The sequence below is a fragment of the Gorilla gorilla genome, chromosome 15 (genome assembly GCF_029281585.2).
Source record: "Gorilla gorilla gorilla isolate KB3781 chromosome 15, NHGRI_mGorGor1-v2.1_pri, whole genome shotgun sequence".
Classification (NCBI taxonomy): Eukaryota; Metazoa; Chordata; class Mammalia; order Primates; family Hominidae; genus Gorilla; species Gorilla gorilla.
The window spans coordinates 94,193,935-94,217,390 of record NC_073239.2 but is presented as its reverse complement, the minus strand read 5'-3'; the positions used below and the strand labels follow the sequence as shown (position 1 = coordinate 94,217,390).

General features: G+C 42.1%; 1 protein-coding gene across 2 annotated transcripts in view; it reads left to right on the top strand.

Moving 5' to 3' along the window:
• TMED8 (transmembrane p24 trafficking protein family member 8) overlaps positions 1-23,194 on the top strand; it is a 42,343-nt gene extending 19,149 nt beyond the window's left edge. Inside the window, exons 2-6 of one of the 2 annotated variants that reach the window (XM_004055503.5) lie at positions 6,453-6,531; positions 11,729-11,858; positions 14,369-14,495; positions 14,709-15,014; positions 16,220-23,194. In XM_004055503.5, coding sequence (XP_004055551.2) covers positions 6,453-6,531; positions 11,729-11,858; positions 14,369-14,495; positions 14,709-15,014; positions 16,220-16,437 — 860 coding nt within the window. In that variant the 3' untranslated portion in view covers positions 16,438-23,194. Of the gene's footprint in view, positions 1-6,452; positions 6,532-11,728; positions 11,859-14,353; positions 14,496-14,708; positions 15,015-16,219 lie in introns of both variants that reach the window. The other variant, XM_063698057.1, reaches the window with a different exon arrangement.
• The last annotated feature ends 262 nt before the right edge of the window (positions 23,195-23,456 follow it).

The following is a 23,456-nucleotide window of genomic DNA, read 5'->3' as shown; positions in this document are numbered from 1 at the left end:
GTGATATATGTGTAATATTTTACATTGATTGTGGTCTTTAAATACAATTTCTTTTTTTTTCTTTTTTTTTTTTTGGATACAGAGTCTCACTCCATCACCCAGGCTGGAGTGCCTTGGCACGATCTCAGCTCACTGCAACCTCCGCCTCCTAGGTTCCAGCGATTCTCATGCCTCAGCCTCCCAAGTACCTAGGATTACAGATGTGTGCCACCATGCCCAGCTAATTTTGTATTTTCGGTAGAGACGGGGTTTCACCATGTTGGCCAGGCTGGTCTCCATCTCCTGACCTCAGGTGATCCACCTGCCTCAGCCTCCCAAAGTGTTGGGATTACAGGTGTGAGCTACCATGCCCAGCCTTTAAAGACAATTTCTAATGAAAAAGAACCAGGACTCCTTAGAGAAATAGTTGATTCCAAGTGTGGGACAGGCATTTATAAGATTTTAAAGCTCAGAACTTATGCTATAAGCAAGACCACTGGTGTCATCTTAGAAGGACACAAGAGCCAACTTTGAGGAGCTCCCACGGGCCAAAATTAGGAAAACTTGAAGCACATAAAATATGCTAAAATTCATGTGTTTCTAACAATACTTCAAAGAACAAATCATTGGTTACCTTTGGAGGTTGTTATGATTCTAACTCAGTTGGTGAAGGATCAAGTCTTTATCCTGCTTTTCTCTTATGACTGTGTCAGAGTAGCCAAATAGTTGATGAGGGGAAATTTTGTTTTTAGTAGAATTCCAACTAAGAACAACTGTAGAAAGTGCTAGAATTGGAAAAGTCATTTTCTAGTTTTTAATGAAATCCTGTATCTATTTTAGACAATGATCATGAATGCCTGCTAAAGCCACTAGGTGCAGGGTTAATGAGGAGCTTGATGGTGGATTAGGCTGAAAACATGAACCTAATCTTTTTATCATTAAACTTGTAATAACCATAGATTATGTGCCTCTTAATGTAATACAATAGGAATTACATATGTTACTTCTGGAATATTCTTGCAAGAACAAAACTGAACCTGAATTGAGTCAAGTCTCTAGATCAACACAGTCCAATAGAATTGCTTTGATGGTGAAAATGTGCTCCCTGGCAACAGTAGCCACTGGCAACTCATGGCTATTGAGTACTTGAAATGTGGCTAGTTGAGATGGGTGGACCGAATTTTAAATTCTTTTAAATTTAAATTTAGCTACGTGTACTAGTAATTACTATACTGGACAGTGAAGCTCTACATCTATGACCGGTTTATAGGAAATATAGTGCATAAAATAATCTGTTAAGTGATACCATGAAAAGGCAGTCAGCCAAATTCAGAATGTTTGAAAAGTCTGCAGATCAGTTTTTAAAAATGTCAACAAATATATTGTATACAGACCCATGGTGGTGAGGATTGATGTAGATTAAGAGATTATAAGGTAAATTTAGTGTGTGAACTTTATTTGGATTCTGATTCAAACAAACCAGCTCCTAAGAAGAAATTCTGGGAGACAACTTGGAGAAATTTGATCATGGGCTGGGTATGAGATGATATTGAGGAATTGCCAATTTTGTAGGAGTGATAATGTTGTTGTACCTGTGTTGAAAGTCTTCTTCTTTAGAGATTTGTTCTAAATGAATGTAATGGTAGATACAATGATGTCTGGGCTTTGTTTGAAATAATCTGTTGGTGGGTGGGGCAAGAAGGTAGGGCATGGAGGAAACCAGGCCAAGTAAAATCTTGTTGAAAACATAGGTAGGGTGCATGAGTCTTCATTCTACTGTGATCTAATTTTATGATTTTGTATATGTTTAACATTTTCTACAATAAAGGTTTTTAAACAGCAGTAATTAGTTAAAATATATAAAGAATAGCAAGGAATAATTTACTCAGAATTTGGAACAGGGAATATAGGATAGGAAAGGGCATTGGGTAGGGGAATTCTAAAGTACTAATAATTCACCTAGTTAGTAGGTATGCAGGTATTTGTATTATTAATATTTTAGCTCTGTATCTTCTTTTCATTCAGTCTTTCATATGTGTGGTTTATTTCACAATAAAAAGAAAAAAAGAGCTCATTGTTACTATGTAAGGCCTCTTACAGACTCCAGTTGGAGGAGCACACTTGAACCTCATGGTGTTACAAAGTAGCCTCTCTGGTCTGTTTCTCTCCTAGACTCAGAGGTCCCCTTGTTTTTCTTTCCCTTTACTTGAATGCATCATTGTACTCTCTGAAAATTATCTTCTCTGCTTAGTCATCTGCTTTTATGTGGCCTGTGAAGGCTTCTCCCAAAAGGCAGGCTCAGCTCCTAAACTGACAAAGTTCTCCACAGTCTGTTTCCATCCTGGATACCAACTCCAGATTTTACGGAAGAGAATTGGACTGACTTTTGGGCAGGTGCTCACCGGAAACCAATGAACTATGGCCAACACAGTATACCTTGATCATAGGAACTGCCACTTCCAAGGCTGTTGACGGGGGAGGTTCTTAAGAAAGTGTTGTAGATAATGCCGATAGAACATCATTATCTCTAACAGTCTATAACAATCTGTAATTGTTATAGACAGCATCATTGCCTGTAACAATGAAAGATTTGGAATAAGCACTAGCTCTACCAGTAGAAGGTTAAGAATTGGTGGGGCAACGTATGGGATAATATGTAGCCGTTTAAAATTATGATATAGCCCTATCTTTATTGACTCTGAAAAATGTTCATTAAAAGTGTTTATTGGCCGTGGTGGGTCACGCCTGTAATCCCAGCACTTTGGGAGGCCGAGGCGGGTGGATCACCTGAGGTCAGGAGTTTGAGACCAGCTTGGACAACGTGGTGAAAACCCATCTCTACTAAAAATACAAAAAAGTAGCCGGGTGTGGTGGTGTGTGCCTGTAATTCCAGCTACTCAGGAGGCTGAGGCAGGAGAATCGCTTGAACTTGGAGACAGAGGTTGCAGTGAGCCGAGATCATGCCATTGCACTCCAGCCTGGGCAACAGAGCAAGACTATGTCTCAAAAAAAAAAAAAAAAAGTGTTTAGTGCATGTCCTTTCAGAAACACACATACACACACACAATACATATACATTTGTATTTGTATGCATATATGTATAAATGTATTTCTCAAGGGATATACATCAAAATGTTAACAGTTGGCCAGATGCTGTGCTGTAACCCCAGCACTTTGGGAGGGGGAGGTGGGAGGACCGCTTGAGCCCAAGATATCAAGACTAGCTTGGGCAACATAAAGAAACCTCTTGTCTTTTTTTTTTTTTTTGAGACAGAGTTCTTCCTTCGTCACCCAGGCTGGAGTACAGTGGTGCAATCTTACCTCACTGCAACCTCTTCCTCCAGGGTTCAAGTGATTCTCCTGCCTCAGCCTCCCGAGTAGCTGGGATTACAGGTGCTCGCCACCACGCCTACCTAATTTTGGTATTTTCTAGTAGGACAGGGTTTTGCCGTGTTGGCCGGGCTGGTCTTGAACTCCTGACCTCAGGTGATCCACCCTCCTCGGCCTCCCAAAGTGCTGGGATTACAGGCATGAGCCACTGCACCCAGCCAACCTTGTGTCTTTTTTTAAAAAGTTAACAGTGGTAATCTTTGGTTAGTGGGGTTACGGTTAGTTTGTTGTTGTTTTGCTTATCTGTATTTCCTGATTTATTTTTTTTTACAGTGAACAATGGATTATCTGTATATTAAAAATTATTTTAAAGGAAATAAAGTCTGGAAGGGTAGATGCAAAATGTTTTCTTATCTGTACTTTTTTCTACAATGAACAAAGCATTATTAGTATAATTTCAAAAAGTTAATTTGAAATAAGTAATAGGGTATATAAAGTCCTGGTTTTAAGTTAAAAAATCAATTATTTTCCAAAAGTCTGTTTTAAAAATAGAGCATAGGAGAGAGTGGGCTTAGAAAAAGTTTATTTTTATAAGCCCTGGAGATCTTGATTGACTTATTTAGGCCAACAGTAAGTTTGCAGTTAAGAAATCTAGTGCCTGGTTAAGGTATTATGTCAAGAAATATTGTGTCCTTTTTAAGAGGTTATTGTCAGTGTAGTCTGCACGGATTGGAACACACCTGGAAAAGTTGTTCATTTTGGCTCCTTTCTTTAAATGGAACAAACTAAGTGGAGCGGCTAAAGGGGGCCAGCATGGTCACAGGCTGTATAGTGTGAAGATGACCAGCCTGAGGAGAAGGAACTTATGGAAATGTGACAGCCAGCTGTCAATATCGGAAAGGATATTGTCGGGAGTAGTGGTCAAAGAGTAGAATTTATTAGAAAGCACACTTCACTTAGGTCAACAGAGGGGAGAACTTTCTCTTTGCATTTTCCCTCAGTGAATGGGCCTCTTTACAGAGTGGCAGAGACTGGGGAACAGTGTTTCTTTGTTGGGAGAAAAATTAGATGGCAGGAGCTCTAAGGTCTTTCTGCCTGTGAGACTGAATTGACCCAAAGAAAAATAGATCTTGGATGGGCACAAAGGCTCACGCCTGTAATCTCAGCACTTTGGGAGGCTGAGGTGGGAGGATCACTTGAGCCCAGGAATTCAAGACAAGCCTGCCTGGGCAACATAGTGAGACCCCCGTCTCTACAAAAAAAAAAAAAGAAAAAAATTAGTCTGGCATGGTGGGGTGTGCCTGTGGTCCCAGCTACTCAGGAGGCTGAGGTGAGAGGATCGCTTGAACCTGGAAGGTTGAGGTTGCCAAGAGGCCGAGAGTCATAATTGTGTCACTGCACTCCAGCCTGGGTGATAGAGGGAGACCCTGTCCACCTCCAAAAAAAAAAAAAAAAAAAAAAACAAAAGAAAAGAAAAATAGATCTTGTTCACATATAAAACATGAGACTAAATTAAGCTTGGATTAAAAATTTTGCCTGTCATTTTCACTTTGAGTTTGCTACCAAACTCTGAAACTTTCAATGTTTGAAGTTTACTTAAGTTGCATTTTGTATTGAGAAGTAAACTTCAGTCTTCAGTGTCTTGTTGTCTTACACAGAGGGAGTTTAATGAGGGGCTGTCTAAATGCACTAAACCATATGCTATCTGGGTGTTCAAGGAAAGGCTAAATGAATAACCCACAAAACTAAGTAGCATCTGATGGTTAAGGGCACAACTGCCTGGGTTTGAATCCTGTCTCTATGCCTTAAGTTCCTTACTGCAAAAATGGCTGTGATAAGACCAGCCATACATAGGCTTCTTTTGAGCTTGAGAACATGGCCTTCATTATGCATTTCACCTATATACTCCTTGAGGGCACCTAGTTATTCAGTAAATCATTGGTAAATGAGTGATTGAATAAATAAATGAAAATACAAAAGTCCTTTACCTGACCTTGGGTACATTGATCTGAGCTTATTGAATGTAGAAGTGACACTTTATACTTTGATGCTAAATTCAGTTTATCTTACATCCCACTCTGCCCTCTATGTTCTGCCTAATTTAACCATCTGCTTTCTGAGGAATATGATTTCTTTCTTTTTATTAATTTTTTTTAATTGAGTTGGAGTCTCGCTCTGTTGCCCAGGCTGGAGTGCAGTGGTGTGATCTCAGCTCACTGCAACCTCCACCTCCTGGGTTCAAGTGACTCTCCTGCCTCAGCCTCCTGAGTAGCTGGGATTACAGCTGCGTGCCACCATGCCCGGCTAATTTTTATATTTTTAGTAGAGACGTGGTTTCGCCATGTTGGCCAGGCTGGTCTCGAACTCCTGACCTCAAGTGATCCGCCCACCTCGGCCTCCCAAAGTGCTGGGATTACAAGTGTGAGCCACCGTGCCTGGCCCTATTTTTTTTTTAATTTTTAAAATTTATTATTATTTTTGAGACAGAGTTTTGCTGTTGTTGCCCAGGCTGGAGTGCAATGGTGTGATCTCTGCTCACTGCAACCTCCGCCTCCCGGGTTCAAGTGATTCTTCTGCCTCAGCCTACCAACTAGCTGGGATTACAGGTGTGCACCATCATGCCTGGCTAATTTTGTATTTTTAGTAGAGATGGGGTTTCACTGTGTTGATCAGGCTGGTCTTGAACTCCTGACTCACCTCAGCCTCCCAAAGTGCTGGGATTACAGGCATGAACCACTGCATCTGGCCTTAATTTTTTTTAGAGACAGGGTCTTGCTCCGTTGCCCAGGCTGCTTTTGAACTCCTGGTCTCAAGCAATCCTCCTGCCTTGGCCTCCCAAAGTGTTGGGATTATAGGTGTGAGCCACTTCACCTGGCAGAAATATGATTCTTAAATTAGGATTAATTTTTACAGCCTTGTTTTAGAAATGATTTATTTTTTATGAATGAGTTATGACTGTCTGAGAATACTTGGATGTGATGACTTGAATAATTTATGTGTTGGGCCTCTGAGAGTATAAAGTTCATAGCAGAATATTTTTGGGAAGAATTTGGTTGAAATTGCTAGATTTTTTTAAAGGTACAAGATAATTATGATTGTATTCCCTCTCAGATATTGAATTCTTTCTTTCTATGGTTTTCTAGAGAATGAAGATCTAGAAAACAAGGATACCTCTCTATTGGCTTCTGCCACCGATCCAGAACCCTGTTCCTCACCCCACAGGTAACCACTTTGGATAGAATGCTTTCACAGGTTTTATCTTCTGAGATGAGGAATTGGTGAAAGAAATAGGTAGTGACTTTAAGCGGGGAGGCAAGTTAAAGTAAAGAATGTGGGCCGGGCGCAGTGGCTCACGCCTGTAATCCCAGCACTTTGGGAGGCCAAGGCGGGTGGATCACGAGGTCAGGAGATCGAGACCATCCTGGCTAGCACAGTGAAACCCCGTCTCTACTAAAAATACAAAAAAAAAAAAAAAAAAAAAAATTAGCGGGGCGTGGTGGCAGACTACACACCTGTAGTAGCTGGGACTACAGGCGCGCGCCACCACGCCCGGCTAATTTTTGTATTTTTTAGTAGAGACGGGGTTTCATCATATTGGACAGGCTGGTCTCGAACTCCTGACCTTGTGATCCGCCCACCTCGGCCTCCCAAAGTGCTGGGATTACAGGCGTGAGCCACCGCGCTGGGCCAGGGATTTAATTTTTAACTTTTGTTTCTAACATTTGCTGAGTGAAGATAAAAATCCAGTGAATGTGATGCCTGAGGCTTACTTCTTATGCTTATGTGTCTATTGGAAATGGAAACGGCACAACTTTCTATCTTTTCTAGTGAGGCTGGCTTGCCGGCCAGGCTCTCCCCTTCCTTTGAGATGGCCTCCCTGCTCCAGGTCAGTACAAACCAGAAGCTTAAAGCAGAGGCTTTTCCTTTATGTGGCTTATCACCAGCATCAAGTAATTTGAAATTAATCTTTCCCCAAATGCCCTTTTCTAATTCTCCAGAGCATAAAATGCTAATGTGAATATTAAATTTATGTGGGTGGCACATATCCTGTTTAACATAATTTTATTATTTAATTATTTCTTGAGACAGAGTCTTGCTTTGTTGCCCAGGCTGGAGCACGGTAGGCAGTCATAACTCACTGCAGCCTCAAGCTCCTGGACCATGCAACCCTCCCCCCTCAGCCTTGTGAGTAGCTAGGACCACAGGCATGAGCCACCACACCGAGCCTTAAAATATGTTTTTTAAATAAGCAGAACCATGTTTTTTCAGAGTAGCATGCACAAAGACAAAGAGACAATTTTAGATGTCACACACAGTAAGTCAAGCTAATGATTCAGATAGCCTGTTGTAGTCTCACCTTTCCAATATTATAAATGATAGTCTGATCCAGAATTTCTCTTTTATTCCCAAGCAAAAATTAACTTATTCATTTTTTATTCAACAAATATTTTGGGGCTAATATTTATTCAACAGATGTTTGTTGGGAGCCTACCATGTACCTGATACTGTTCTAGGTACTAAAGAAACCACAAATGAACAAAATAGTCCATCACTGCTCTCAGGGAGCTTATGTTCTAGTGGGGGAAGTGGACAGAAAACAATTACACATCATACTTCACAGACTCTTAAGTTGCCGTCAACTGTAAGATGTGCTTTCACGTCCCACCAAGAGAGGAAGAAATGCTTAAGATGGATCATCTAATAGACCTCCCATATGCAACTGGGATACAAAAAACCTGCACCTTCAGTGAAAATATAAAGACAAAAATCCCCCACACAGAAAAGGACAGCAAGGAAGCTTGATTGTCTCAAACTTGACCCTGTGTCATAGGAGGAAAAAATATCTCCCCTGAGAATAGGAACCACCAGTTGGTATTAGCCAGTGTCTTGTCTAAATTCACTCTGCCAGGAGGATTAAACAAAACCCTAAACAGAGAACTTAATTTCAAGAAGTCTCAGATTGGTAGCATTCCTAAGTACTGGCAGAAGCAAATGCAAATCTCTCGTGGAAAGAGTTGATGTCAGTCCAGGCCCACGGCACTTTTAAGATATCATCAATTTTTAAGACATCCTATCTTTCAGTTGTGTTAAAATCTAAAAGCCAGTGTGCATCTTGCAATCAACAAAATATGCTCCATATCATGTCAGGCAGTAATAGGTGCAGTGAAGAAAAATGAAGCTGGGTAAGGGCAGAAACAGTGACAAGGCCAGGAAGGGGCACACATTTTATATACAGACCTCTGAGAAACCTCTCAGCAGAAAACCTGCAGGAAGGAAGTCTTCAGTTAACTAAAGAAGAGTTAATGTCCTAGACGAGTATTCTAGGCAGAGGTTACAGCAAATGCAAAAGCTCTCAAGTGGGAGAGTACTTGGGGTGTTTGAGGACTATCAAGGATTGAAGAGGCTGTTGTGGCTGGAGGGACCAGGGCAGAGTGAGGATTCTGAGAGGTGAGGTCAGAGTGCAAAGGGCCTTAGGGCTGGGCGAGGTGGCTCACGCCTGTAATCCCAGCACTTTGGGAGGCAGAGGCGGGTGGATCATCTGAGGTCAGAAGTTTGAGACCACCCTGGCCAACATGGTGAAACCCCGTCTCTATTAAAAATACAAAAAATTAGCCAGGCATGGTGGTGCACACCTGTAGTCCCAGCTACTCGGGAGGCTGAGGCAAGAGAATTGCTTGAACCAGGGAGGCAGAGTTGCAGTGAGCCGAGATCATGCCACTACACCCCAGCTTGGGCGACAGAGCAAGACTCTGTCTCCAAAAAAAAAAAAAAAAAAAAGGGCCTTAGAGTTCCAGGTGGCAGGCTTGGTTCCCAGTGCCGTGCATACAGAGGCAGTGAGACCCAGTGCCTGCCACCAAGCTTACTTTCTAGTAGAGGAGGCAGATGATACACAGTGTCAAGAAACAGAAATGGACTATAATTTCTGGGTTGAAGAGCATTAAAATAGACCCACAGCCTAGGCCAGTTTACAGCTTACACTGAATTACCCAAGTGAACCTATAAAGATCAACAGAATCCCACAGCTCTGATTCTTGGAGTGACCTCCTCTTGTCCGTCCTGAGGTAGGTTGGAGTAATTTTGGATATTCCAAAAGATGGCTCTGTTTTATCTGAAGGAGTGATTCTTCTTGTTTATGTTAAAAAGGAAAAGAAATAAACTAATAAACTCTAAAATGAAGCCTCCGTTTCCCCCATGAGGTGTATACTACCATTTTCCAGTCATTTACTCAACCTCTTTGAGGAAATGATGCCCTCAAGCAGGGATTCTCAGACCTTTATACTCTTAAAAATTATTAAGGACCCAAAGAATTTTTGTTTGTGTGGGTTATATCTATCAATATTTACTATATTAGAAATTAAAACAGCCGGGTGCGGTGGCTCATGCCTGTAATCCCAGCACTTTGGGAGGCCGAGGTGGGTGGATCACGAGGTCAGGAGATCGAAACCATCCTGGCTAACATGGTGAAACCACGTCTCTACTAAAAATACAAAAAAATTAGCTGGGTGTGGTGGCCGGCGCCTGTAGTCCCAGCTACTCGGGAGGGTGAGGCAGGAGAACGGAGTGAACCCGGGAGGCGGAGCTTGCAGTGAGCTGTGATCGCGCCACTGCACTCCAGCCTGGGCGACAGAGTGAGACTCCGTCTCAAAAAAAAAAAAAAAAAAAAAAAAGAAATTAAAGCTGAAAAATTAGAATATGGTTATTTGTTCATTTAAAAATAATAACTCATGACATGCTATATATAAAACATGTTTTTACTTAAAAACAACTAATTTTCAAAGCAAAGAATGTAGTACAAAGAGAGACATTGTAAATCTCTTTAATGTTTGGCTTAATAAAAGGCAGTTGGATTCTCAGCTCTGCTTCTGAGTTCATTCTATTGCGGTATCACATGTCATATAGTCTCTGGAAAATTCCACTGCACACTCTTGAGAAAATGAGAATGAAAAAAGGGAAATAACATTTTAGTGTTATTATGAAACAGTTTGAACTTCATAGACTCCCCCGAAGGGCCCCTAGACCATACTTGGATAACTGCCATTCAAAAAAATCCATGTCACCTTTTATCAGCAACAGATTCCCAAAAGGCCTGGGTTATTTTGCTACAACTGTGGCACTAATTTTCTAGTTTTTGTGAGGCCAGGGGAAATGGAAGAGAGCATAAATCATTCCATTGCATCTTTATAATCAACTATTCATGGCTGAGCACGGTGGCTCACGCCTGTAATCCTAGTACTTTGGGAGGCCGAGGCAGGCAGATCACCTGAGGTCGGGAGTTCAAGACCAGCCTGACCAACAACATGGAGAAACATGTCTCTAGTAAAAATACAAAATTAGCCGGGTGTGGTGGCACACGCCTATGATCCCAGCTACTCGGGAGGCTGAGGCAGGAGAATTGCTTGAGGTTGTGGTGAGATGCATCACTGGTGCACTCCGCCAAAAAACAAACAACTATTCACATAGCTGTGTTTGAAGCCATTGGGATTGTTGATTAATGTGCTTTAAAAAGGAGAGAAAGTGATGACCCCTAGCACTGAACGGGGACAGGGTATGAAACGGATCTGCTGAAAGACTGCCTCAGGGATAACTGCAGAGAGGGTTGCCTTGATCATCACTTTGTACTTTGTTTTGGTGCCCAGTCTCCCTTAGGCAGGCCTCCTCCTTTTGCTTCTAGCCAGTGGCTTTGTGTGTAGAACTGAACTGAGATTCTACCAATTCCTCGGTTAAAATTCTATGGGCCCTGTGGGCCGCAGAGTGAGGAATAACATTGGAACTCACAGAAGCCGAGGGCAGGATGGTGGTTAATAGGTGTTGGGGCCAGGGGGTGGGATGGGGAGATGTTGGTCAAGTGGTATAAGGTGTTAGAAGGAGGAACAAGTTCTGGAGATCTTTATACAACATGGTGACAATAGTTAATAACAATGTATACTTGAAAATTGCTAAGACAGTAGATTTTAAATGTTCTCACCACAAAAAGGAGTATGTGAGGGGATGGATATGTTAATTAGCTCAATTTAATCATTTTACAATGTGTACATATATCAAAACAGCACATTGTACACCATAAATATATACACTTTGTCAACTAAAATAAATAAATAAAAGAAACAACAATGACAAAAAAAAAAAAAAAACAAAAAACAACCAGACCAACAGTCCATCTCAGATGATGGAGCTGTGTGTTTTCCATGGTTCTCCTAGCCTTTGACCTGGCCTTGTTAGTCTTTGTTTTCACACTGTCAACACTTTACTGTGGACCAATTCAGCCCTGGGCAGTGGTCAGCTAAGGTGACAGCAGAGCTAAATGCCAGGGGCAGGTGGGGCAGGGGTATCTCGAATGTTGTTTTATTTCAAAGTTTCTCCAGGATGATTGAGTCTTTTCAAAGAGTCCTTGAATTAACATGCTCTCTTCCTCTGAGAGGCCACAGATGGTATCTCCAGTGAGTAAGGATGCCACGGAAGATCTGCGGAAAGCAACTGGTCCTTTGGAGGCTCAGGCCTTGGTGAAACAGGATTTGCTGCCTGCAGACCAGGCCCAGGTCCTCAATGAGGTAGGGGGCAGATTCTGGCTCTTTCTTATGAAAGGAGGCACTAGAATGTGGACACATAGTGGTTGGGTTGGAATTAGAAAGCACTGCGAGGGTGGCTCCCGGAATTCTCTCTTTGCCCTCTAATTTAGGGCATCTTGGTCTTCATTATTATTTGGAGAATGATTATTTGTATCTTCCACAGGGCCCATCATTGTACTGGCACCCAGTAGGCACCAATTCAGAAAACGAAGTGTTAGAGTGAATGTTCATGTGTTCTCTAAAATCCTCTTCATTGAGGAGCCTGAAGTCATTGGACTATTTTGCTCTTGCTTTTCTTGTGGTAGATCTATTTAGTATTTATGATAAAGATTCCACAGAAGCATTTTTTTTTTTTTTTTGAGACAGGGTCTCCCTCTGTCGCCCAGGCTGGAGTGCAGTGGCACGATCTTGGCTCACTGCAACCTCCGCCTCCCGGGTTCAAGTGATTGTCCCACCTCGCCTCCCGAGTAGCTGGGATTACAGGCACATGCCACCACGCCCGGCTAATTTTTGTATTTTTAGTAGAGGCAGGGCTTCACCACATTGGTCAGGCTAGTCTCGAACTCCTGACCTCAGGTGATCCACCCGCCTTGACCTCCCAAAGTGCTGTGATTACAGATGTGAGCCACTGTGCCTGGCCTTGATTTTTTTTTTTTTTGAGACAAAGGTCTCACTCTGTCACCCGGCTTCAGTGCGACGGTGCAGTCATGGCTCACTGCAGCCTCAAACTCCTGGGCTCAAGTGATCCTCCTGCCTCAGCCTTCCAAGTAGCTGTATGGAAGTGATGGTGTAGTGGTGCCCCTGCCATGGAGGGTTGGGGGGGTGGGGTTGTTTCTATCATTTATTAGCATATGTGTTAGAATAATGGTTGGTATTAGTGTCAATGAAGACACCACCAGGCGTTATAATTAGATTTGTATAATACTTTACAGTTTACAAGCATTTGTATCTGTAACACTTCATTTACTCCAGAGAACAACCTTGTCAGATAGGTGCCATTGTGTCTCCATTTAAGAAATGAGGAAACTGGCTGGGCACGGTGGCTCATGCCTGTAATCCCAGCACTTTGGGAGGCTGAGGCAGGCAGATCACCTGAGGTCAGGGGTTCGAGACCAGCCTGACCAACATGGAAAAACCCCATCTCTACTAAAAATACAAAATTAGCTGGGCGTGTTGGCAGGTGTCTGTAATCCCAGCTACTCGGGAGGCTGAGGCAGGAGAATTGCTTGAACCTGGGAGGTGGAGGTTGCAGTGAGCTGAGATCGTGCCATTGCACTCCAGCCTGGGCAACAAGAGCAAAACTCTGTCTCAAAAGGAATGAAAGAAAGAAATGAGGAAACTGAGGCTGAGGGCTGTTAGAGACTTTACTAAGGCTATGTAGCTAATATGTTGCAACCTAATCCTTTATTTAGCATTTTAGAAAAGGAAGGATTTATTTAAGCACGCTAGCCAAAGTCTGATTCATTTCAGTTAGCAAAGGAGATGAGAACTGGAGGGCTTATTCTCCAGAAACAGATATTGTGAGAATACAGCCTGGGAGGATTACAAACTTGATTTATTTATTTCTCACAAATACAATTCCAGCCTCTTAACTGGATTGCTGACTCACTGACGTGCTCTCCCCTGTGGGCAATAGGTATAGATTTCTTGTTGAGTTGCCTGCCAACTGTTTGGAGAAGGGGCAGGAAATTAAGGTATAATAGCATGAAACCAGGAACACTAATCTGAGTGATTTGAAGGGAAACTCACCAGGGAGACATTGTAAGCTCCCACGTGGGTTAATGAGGGCTTTGAGTATCAAATGCCATTTGCATTCTTCCATGTAAGTCAGACGTCTGGCAGCAAATGTACTGTTTAAATGCAAGTCCTGGGGCTGGTCTAAGGTGAAATTGTAACTATTGATAGAACACTGTTAGTGACTTCAAGACTGAGACAATCTGTAGCCCGAGGTGGGCTGTGGATGAGAGAGAAAGACTATAAACCAGATTCTGTCTCTGCAGTGCTTTGGAGAGCTGATTGACAGTAATGTAGAAGTAACCCTTGAGTGGGAATTGTAGCAGGAGGATGTGTGGCAGAGTGGGAGTCAAACTAAACCCTAGGAGCAAGAGCTATTAATGAGAGGAGCCACAGGGAGGTACTGTGCAGGTGAGGTAAGACCAAGGCATGGCCCAGAATCACAGTCAATGCAAATACTGTCAACAACCTGCGAGGGTGTTGGCGGACAAGGACCTTATAAAGGGTTTGGAGCAGGAAAGTTGCAAAAGGTAGGAAACAGTCTTTAAACAATGGAATATTTTGATGGCTTTAAAAAATTAGTAGAATTTATTAGCAACTCCTATTTGGAAGAAAGAGAAGGAACATTGACTAGTGCATTAAGCTTTGAATGGGGATAGTGGAGATAATAGAGCAGGGGTGGGGCAGCCTTCATGCAAAAAGAGATTAATTAGAATCTGCCACTCGAATACTCCTTTAACCAGAGTTCTGTTGTGCAGATGGCCAAGTATCAAGTTCCACAGAGGTCTGGGGACATCGTTATGATCCAGTCTGAACATACAGGAGCTATAGATGTTCTTTCCGCTGATTTGGAATCTACAGATCTTCTGGGGGACCACAGGAAAGGTGAGACCTTTGGGAGTAAAGGAGGTGGTTTGTTTCCAGTAGATACTCAAAGAAAGGCAGGCAGACAGACAAATGGAAGGAAAGAAAATGACTTGTGAAAGGAAGTCAAGCCAGTAGAAAGAATGTCTGACTGTGCCAACCTCTCTTAGCAAAATGCCCGGGGTACTCATGTTTCCTCATGGTTTCTCAGTGCTAAGCTGCTTGTCCTTTCAGTCTCCCCACCTCTGATGGCTCCTCCATGCATCTGGACCTTTGCCAAGGTGAAGGAATTCAAAAGCAAGCTGGGCAAAGAGAAGAACAGCCGTCTGGTGGTGAAGCGTGGTGAGGTGGTGACCATCCGGGTACCTACTCATCCAGAGGGGAAGCGTGTCTGCTGGGAGTTTGCGACCGATGACTATGACATTGGCTTTGGAGTTTATTTTGACTGGACCCCTGTAACTAGCACTGACATAACTGTGCAGGTCAGTGATTCCAGTGACGATGAGGATGAAGAAGAGGAAGAGGAGGAAGAGATTGAAGGTAAATTTAATTTTAACCTAATTTGCAGTTTTCTGGCTTAACCTGATTTCTGGTGACCATTTCGTGGGTTGTACCAGTCCTCCTCTTCCTTTGAATGCAGTTGAGGAACTCAGCATTACAAGCTAAGCTGAGTGGTACAGGCCAAAGAGAACATTCTGGTGGGGTTGATACTGCTGCCTTAGTTGAAAGAAAGCCTCTTTTCCTTTATCGGTACCTCATTGTTTTCCCAACACCTTCCTGGGGGCAGGGATGGGGCAGGAGCAGAGAGAGGGTGAGTTATGCGGCAGTTTAGAGGGATGGTCATTCAGGTCGCATGTAAGCCAGAGATTATTTTACATCTCTCTCTTAGTTTGTAGATATTTATTCTTGGCCTGGAACCAAAGTGAGTGATTACAGTTTGCTAAAGGTATCCATTCTCTCCTTATCCCAAACTCTCATAGCTGGCTATTGGTTACTTCTTTACTTCATGCCCAGACAAGTTTTAAAAGGGTCTCCGGGCTCCATTCCAGCTGTTATTTGTAGTGTCTACACACTACACAAAGGATGGCCCAGAGGCATTTTTTCAGGTAACGTAAGAATAGGTCCTAAGCATTAGTCTTATTCCTCTTATTCCTTGATTTTCTTATATAATCTTAAAGTCAATCCCTTAACGTGCTTCTTCATAGAAAAGCAAGCGTGCAGGGAAATCTACAGGTATTTGGGAAAGTGGAGAACCTTGTATCTTATTTGCTGCTTTTCAGGAAGCCAGGTAAAGATCCTAGGGTCACTTTATAGCATGTTTATCTGCAATTCCTATCTTCATTAGCGAGTCCTTTCACCTACTAAATGAAAGAATATCGGGATCTTTCCTTCTAAATATCTCTTTCTCCCTCTCAGAAATGTCCAGACACTTCTGAAGCTAGGAAGGCTCCTCTCAGGCTAAATCATTGTTTCTCAGTGGAGACATTATTGGCATTTGTGATGGGACACTTGTTTGTTGTGTAGGTACTATCCTGATTTTAGCACTCCTGGACCCTTGGGTACTAAATGCAGATATCACCTAATAGTCACTGTGATGACCAAAAGATCACCAGACATTTCCAAATGTCTGTAGGAGGGCAATAACCTCCCCGCTCTGTGAAAGCCACTGGGTCACCTGGTCCTTCCGCTCACCTTCAGGCAGGACTTACGCAGTCTCTGAACACTTTGCCATTTTGCTCATGCAGAACCCGTTCCAGCTGGAGATGTGGAAAGAGGCTCCAGGAGCTCCTTGCGGGGTCGCTATGGGGAGGTCATGCCTGTGTACCGGCGGGACAGCCACCGAGACGTGCAGGCTGGCAGCCATGACTACCCTGGTGAGGGCATCTACCTGCTCAAGTTCGACAACTCCTACTCCCTGCTGCGCAACAAGACACTCTACTTCCACATCTACTATACCAGCTGAAGGACTGCTGGGACGGGGGCAGGCTGTATTTGCTGGCTGAAGCAGGCTGCCAGCTGGTGCCTCTTGTTTGGGATAGGCAAGAGCCAAAGGTTCATGGGGGGCTGCTGAGCCTCACACCGTGTCTGGAGTGCCTGACTGTTGGCCCACGTAGCTTTTTCCCCTTCTTGGCTTCTGCAGGTGGTGGTGTAGTGCCCCTGTTCTGTAGTCCCTGACTCATACCCTTCTTGCTTCAGACTCCAGCAAATTCCCTCTTGAAGGCACCTATGGGGCACAAGCCTAAAAGGAAGCAGGGCGTTGTTTTTTAAAAATAGATTCATCTTGGCACAGGTTTATCATTCAGATTGCTGCCCTCTCCTCTCCCACAGCCCTTATTGCCAGTGCATTTAGTGGCACCCACTCTTTTCAGTTGTTGAGGTGCCAGAAGGGGGAAAAAGCACATTGCCCATGAAGGAGCCCAATCTTTTGGTTGGAGAAAGCTCTATCCAGCCTGTCACCACTGCCATATTCCTGCCTGCTGGTTATTCTTGGTCTCTGCATAGCTGGGAGACCACACTGCCTTTGGAGGGCTATTACTATTCCTGATGGTAGACGCCTCCTCCTTTCTCTTTCCTAAGTCTATGTTTTTGCCATTACAGCAAGAACATTCATGCAATCTCAAGTGATGATCAATGTAACCTAAGATCTTGTGGGAAGAAAAACTGCCCCCATTATTTCCTATTCCAAGAGCTGGTTTCCCTTACTATGGGCACTGGCAGTCAAAGTGGAGAGAGTGGAAATTAGGTACTGAATTGATGTCAGAACCCACATATTTGAAAGTCAAGTGTTACTTTTTTTTTTTTTTTTTGGTATAATCAAAGAAGGAATGGTATCATCTGACAGAGAAGATGAAAAACAAAAAACACTCCAGAGTCCCCACCACTTTTTTTTGTCTTTAGAGTAGGAGTGCTGTTTAGAAATGTTGCTTTGGAATCAAATGCAGTGAAACCCAATCAGGTTTCCAAAGTTTCTGCATTTAGCTTTCTTGCATTGAGGGCTTAAAGCTTTTGGTGTTCAAAGTCCCTTAGTTTAGGTGATAATGAAGCTTCACTATTGCTGCTGATTGTATTTGTTCTTTACCTGACCAAAGCTTGCATTTCCCTGGTGACAGCATTTCCTACTGTGTCACCCCTGAGGCTCAGGAGTGCCACAGAGTGCAGGTAGTGCTGCAGCCAGTGGTCACCAGAGCACCAGCTGCTGGGCCCCCAGGCAGAGGAGGAGACGGAGGTGAGATGGGACCTCAGCAGTCTCTGTGTTTGTACCTCCCTGTCTCTTACTCCTCGTGTTATGTCTGTTACTGCCTACGAATTCTGAAGAATAATTAGATTTATTTATTACTGTATTTATTTTTTTAGCACATTTCATTTTGCCTTTGAAACAGTTTCCATCTGTTTCTCAGAAGGCTTCCCATCTGTTCTGAGCCACTGAAGCCCCCTCTTTTATGGAGTTAAAGATGATATTTTTAGGAGAATTTGGGAAGCGATGATGTTTTATTTCTGTAGGTCAGTCCTGTGACGGCTTTGCGAGGAGTATGGCCCTTCAGAGATGGATGATGCCACCTTACTCCATGTTTGGGGTACAGTCCAGCACTCCCCGTGAAAAATTCTAAGTTGTGAGGGAATCTGCCCATTTGCTGGAGATTGAGTGCAGAGGAATTCCCTAACCAATCAGAGATATCCCGTGATTCCAGGATTTCAGAGTCCTTTGTCTCCTCTGAGGTGTCACCTTCTTTGTGATGTTTCCTTTGACTCACTCCTTCATTGTTGGATTCCTCACACCAAGGGTCTATCCGTACAGTAGCATAACTCAAGGAATGGGACTCTTCCCAGTGGGTCCCTAGTAGCATCTACATCACATCAAAGGGCAATATATCCTGCACCTGCTTTTCCCCTCGGAGCAAAGCCCCAAGCGGGATAGGATGTTGGGGACTGCCAGAGCATTCCCATTCTCTGAGCAGCATCATACCTCCATTATTTTATATTTGCAAATGTGTTTTGTAGAGGATTACACTGGCCAAAATTTATATACCTTTAAAGAAATTATTTTAGTGACTGTCTGTTGAGGCAGTGAAGAGCTGATTTGCTGTGTGTCATCCCATTGGATAGCTGAGTGACCGCTCTTGCATCATTGAAGTTGAATCATGCCTTAGCTAACTGAATATAATCTTTGTAAAATAATTTTCTACTGAGCTGTTTTCTAGTCAGCTAAAGCCTTGCTTATTTTTCCTGTTTATTATTAACTTCTGCCTTTCTCTCAAATTGAAACAGGCCATACACAGCAAGCTCCCAAGGATAACACTTGTTATTATTTATTTTCACCATGAGATTCTCTGCTTATTTTCTTTGGAATCCTAGTTCTGTTGCATCAGGGAAGCCTAAGGGACTTGTTCCCCTCACCTCTGTGTGCCTGTTAGGGTCTGGTCACTTTTGAAGTCCTGGGCATGGTTACATTTCATTCATACTGGTTTTTCACCAACTGTCAGGGTTTCTGTGTTCCATTAGCACAAAATAGCTAAAAGAAGATATTTTCACTGTCTAATTCACTATTTTCACGTTACATTTCTGAAATAATTGAACTTTAGGGGCAAGATACTACTTACTGAAGCACAGGTAATTACTGAGAACCCACAGCCCAGCAAATTCTAAGAGACAGTCATTTCCTCAGCCCCTCCCAGTCCAAATTTATAGACCCAAACAATGAAATGAAAACTGTTTGCTTTGATCCTCACCCTGTTCTCTAGAGCACAAACAAATATTAACAAACAATTGAAAGAAAGTGCTTCATAGTAGGAGAGAGATTGGAATTCTCTATAGAGAGTGACTGAGTTCTTAAATTTCTTTAGTTTTAGTTTTGCCACTTTGTTGAGAGATGGGCCTTTTAGAAAGGAAGACATATTTAAAGTATTGATTTTTTTCCCCCAGTGTTTTATTGTGAAAAAATTTCAGCAAACAGCTTAAAAGAAATATAAATATATTGTAAACCAAAAAGTATCTGAGACAGGTCTCAATATATTTAGAGGTTTATTTTGCCAAGGTTCAGAGCCCGTGACGGGGCCTCAGGAGGTTCTTAGAACATGTGCCCGAGGTAGTCGGATTACAGTTTTATACATTTGAGGGAGACAGAAGGTCCAGGCAAAGCCATAAATCAATACATGTAAGGTATATACACTGGTTTGGCCTGGAAAGGCAGGACATCTTGAAGATGGGGGTTTCCAGGTCAGAGGTAGATCAAAGAGTTCCTGACTGGCAATTGGTTGAGAGTTAAACTTTACCTGAAAAGATGAAGTCAGCTTAAGTTAAAGTAAGGGAGGCTTGGCTTAAGTCATGTAGATGAAGCCTCCAGGTAGCAGGCTTCAGAGAGAACAGATGATGAATATTTCTTTTTAGGCCTTAAAAGGTGTCAGACTCTCCAGAAAAGACCTAATAAGAGAAGGAGATTCTCTACAGAATGCAGTTTCCCCCACAAGAGACAGCTTTGTAGGGCCATTTCAAAATACGTCAAATAAATATATTGGGGGGTAAATTTCCTTTGGGGCCTGCTGTCATGTGATGCTATACCAGAGTCAGGTTGGGATTTGGTATTTTATTGCCACAAAGAGTCTGTTTGGTTAGTCTTAAGATCTCTGTTTTAATGTTAATGCTGGTCAGTTGTATTTAAATTCCAAAGGGAAGAGGGTAATATGAGGCACCCTGTAATATGACCATAATATGAGGCACCCTGTCTTCCCATCATGGACTAGTTTTTCAGGTTCCTTTGAGATCCCCTGGGCCAAGACAGGGGTCCATTCAGCCGGTTGGGGGATTTAGAATTTTATTTTTGGTTTGCTGTATATATATGTATACACACAGTCCCCACATAAATGTAAAAATTTTAAACTACCAATTCCTAGGCAAAGATGATTCTAACATTCTGTTCCTTTTGACAAGTGTCCAATTAGAGAATGCTGAGAATGTCCCCTGCATATCCGCTCTGTTGGAGAGCCCCTGATTTTTAGCAGACCTGTTTCATTCAACATGGGTTACCCAGGAGGTGGTCTTCATAAAAATGTTTCTTGGAGGCCAGGCGCCGTGGCCCACGCCTGTAATCCCATCACTTTGGGAGGCCAAGGTGGGCAGACCACCTTAGGCCAGGAGTTTGAGACCAGCCTGGCCAACACAGTGAAACTCCGTCGCTACTAAAAATACAAAAAATTAGCTGGGCGTGGTGGCGGGCATCTGTAATCCCAGCTACTCTGGAGGCAGAGGCAGGGAGAATTTCTTGAGCCCAGGAGGCAGAGGTTGCAGTGAGTCGAGATCATGCCACTGCACTCCAGACTGGGCAACAGAGCAAGATTCCGTCTTAAAAAAAAAAAAAATTGTTTCTTGGTCTCCATCTTTCAAAACCTGTGCTGTATTTTCCCCTTCTCTCAGGCCATGATCTCTGCTGTTTTCCTTACTAACTGGCATGTCAGTACAAGAGTGATTGTGAAGCTGCTCCGGAAGGGCTTTATGCTAACCTCTGTTGCTTGATGACATGTCCTCAGGACTCTGATATTAAAACTCAATCCTTAGATAACAGGTAGCTTTATCATGGAAGTAGGTAGCAATTTGGAATTAGACCGTTCTTAGTTATTTTTTTCTTAATGAATTGATACATGCACTTTAAAAAATATTTTTGTTATTTTGGGAAGAAAAACTCAGACTTTTAAAAAAGTGTATATTGTCCCATTATAATATATATATGGAAGAGTGAAATCTGAACGCTGTCTTATATTAAGCAGTAGAATTAGGTATTATCATAAAATGTCTTAATCTATAGGAAATATGAGTTTATGTTTATGAGTCCTGCTCAGTCCCTCTTTGAGAGAATTAGTTGAAACCCAGACTCTAAAGTCTGCTTTTATATTTGTTTGTTAAGACCACTTATCTGCAAAAGGTTGCCTTTTAACCCCAGTGGTTCTAAGGTGTGGAATTGAGTGACCCTAATATTTACATAAGAGACTTGTTTTAGTGGAGCATAAGGGAGGGGCATAAGTTACACCGTTTTGTGCTGCTTGAGAACTGTCTTTTAAAATTGATCACGACGAGGGAAAACAAAATAAAATTAGGGGGCAAAGGGTAGGAGTATGGGGGGAGGGGAGAGCAAACCTATCGAATATATCTTAGAATTTTGCTCAGAAATCACTGCTGCCTCTCAAGTGTTGCATTGTCCCTGCCTAAACCAAGAAGGCTAAACAAAGCCCCTCCTGTTTGAATTCTTAAGGTAAGAAATTTCTAAGCTAAGAAAACACTATTGCCTAAAGCCAATGATAGTGGAGCTCATTTACAAATAGGCATGCCTCACACACTGAGTCCAAAGGCAAGACACTGGCTTTGAAATTAGGCTCATGATGTGATTCCTATTATATGTACCTGATTTTTTTAGGCCCCAGGTATGTGGACCAGAGTTAATGTCATGACTCTTCAAAGATATGATGAAAAGTTGCCCTAGAAATCTAGAGATGCATGTTTATTTAATTCCATAGTTTAAAAAAAAATTTAAGCAGGTAGTTGTGGCTTATCTGGGGGCAAAATAATATATGTGAAATTGCTTCCGGAGGACAAAGTATATTTTCTAAAGTCCTGAAATAGGATCATGAACCCTTCTGAAGTTTTGGTTTGAAATATTATAGTATATGATATTACCAAAGAGCCCTTAATTCAGAGTTTAAGGGGCTCTCTTCCTGAACTCTCTTCATCACTCAGGGTTGAATGTGTAATGTTCCTTGCTATTGATTGTTATTGTTGATTCTTAGGATCAGGCCAAGAATCATCTGGAAAACATTATCTTAATTCCGTCTCTCATATCCTAAACAGTACATTTTACTAAGAAATTCCATATGAAAAACTCCACTCATGTCTCCTGAGATTATCCTGTAAGTGAAGTAGCTTTCATTTAAGCAAGCTAAATTATTTCCATTTAGCCATGTTAAAGAGAAGCCAAGTCTGGAGAAAGGAATCCTGTAACCCATGAATCTGGTTTACCCATTTTCCCTTAACGTAACGGGAAGTGTTTTGAAATTCCCAGAAGAGAGCTGTTTTGTAATCAAAGTGATGGATTATAAGAAAGCCAGACTTTGGAAAAGGATAATTGGAATAAAGGGAGGTGCTTGAAGATTTTCCAAACTACTTTATACCATTTAGCTTCTATTTTCTGAAGGGCTTTCTTTGGTGCCATGTACTCAGATCAGTCAGTTGACTGAAAGATGATCATGTTTTCTTTGTAAAGATTTAAGCAATTGGCAACTACAAAGACATTATTTTCTTACTGTTCTATATCATGTACTGTTGCTGACATTACAAAAAGGGTCTGGAAGGGAAACCGTGTCACTGTTTTATCTTTTTTCTTTAAAATACAAAAGTATCCCAACTAATCATTTATTATGGTCAGCTTGTTTTACATGTCCCCTATCATGAGAAATGCTATCAACATCTGTGATTTCTAAGAGCTCTTACCAAATTGTTACTTTAATTCTTGTGTCCTGCTGAGTGGTTTTTCTTTTAAAATACCATTTTTATCACCCTGTGGCACTGGGTGTGTTACTGCGATTACACTGATGATTCTGAGCTGTGCTTCTTCAAATAGCTCAGTTCTTGTGTTTTATATTAGGTAACAGTTTTGTGATGCTTTTGTGCATTCTTTGTCATCTCTTCCGAGTTTTCGAATCTGTCATAAATAAACTTTTTCACTATGCACCTGGTAACATCTGAGTTATATTTTAATGAACCTGATTTACATTTTAAATTCTTTGTCTTTCATGTATCTTCCTTAAGAAAGGTATTCTATAAGCCCATATGAATTATTTCATAATCTATTAAGATTGTGAAAGTTAAGAAAAACTAAAAAGAAAAAAAATTGAGAATAAGATTAATAATAGATCTTTCATCTGCATTTAAATTCATGGCAGAGTATCATGACCTGGGAACTGGGATTGGAAAAACTGGGTTTATAGTGATGATTAATAA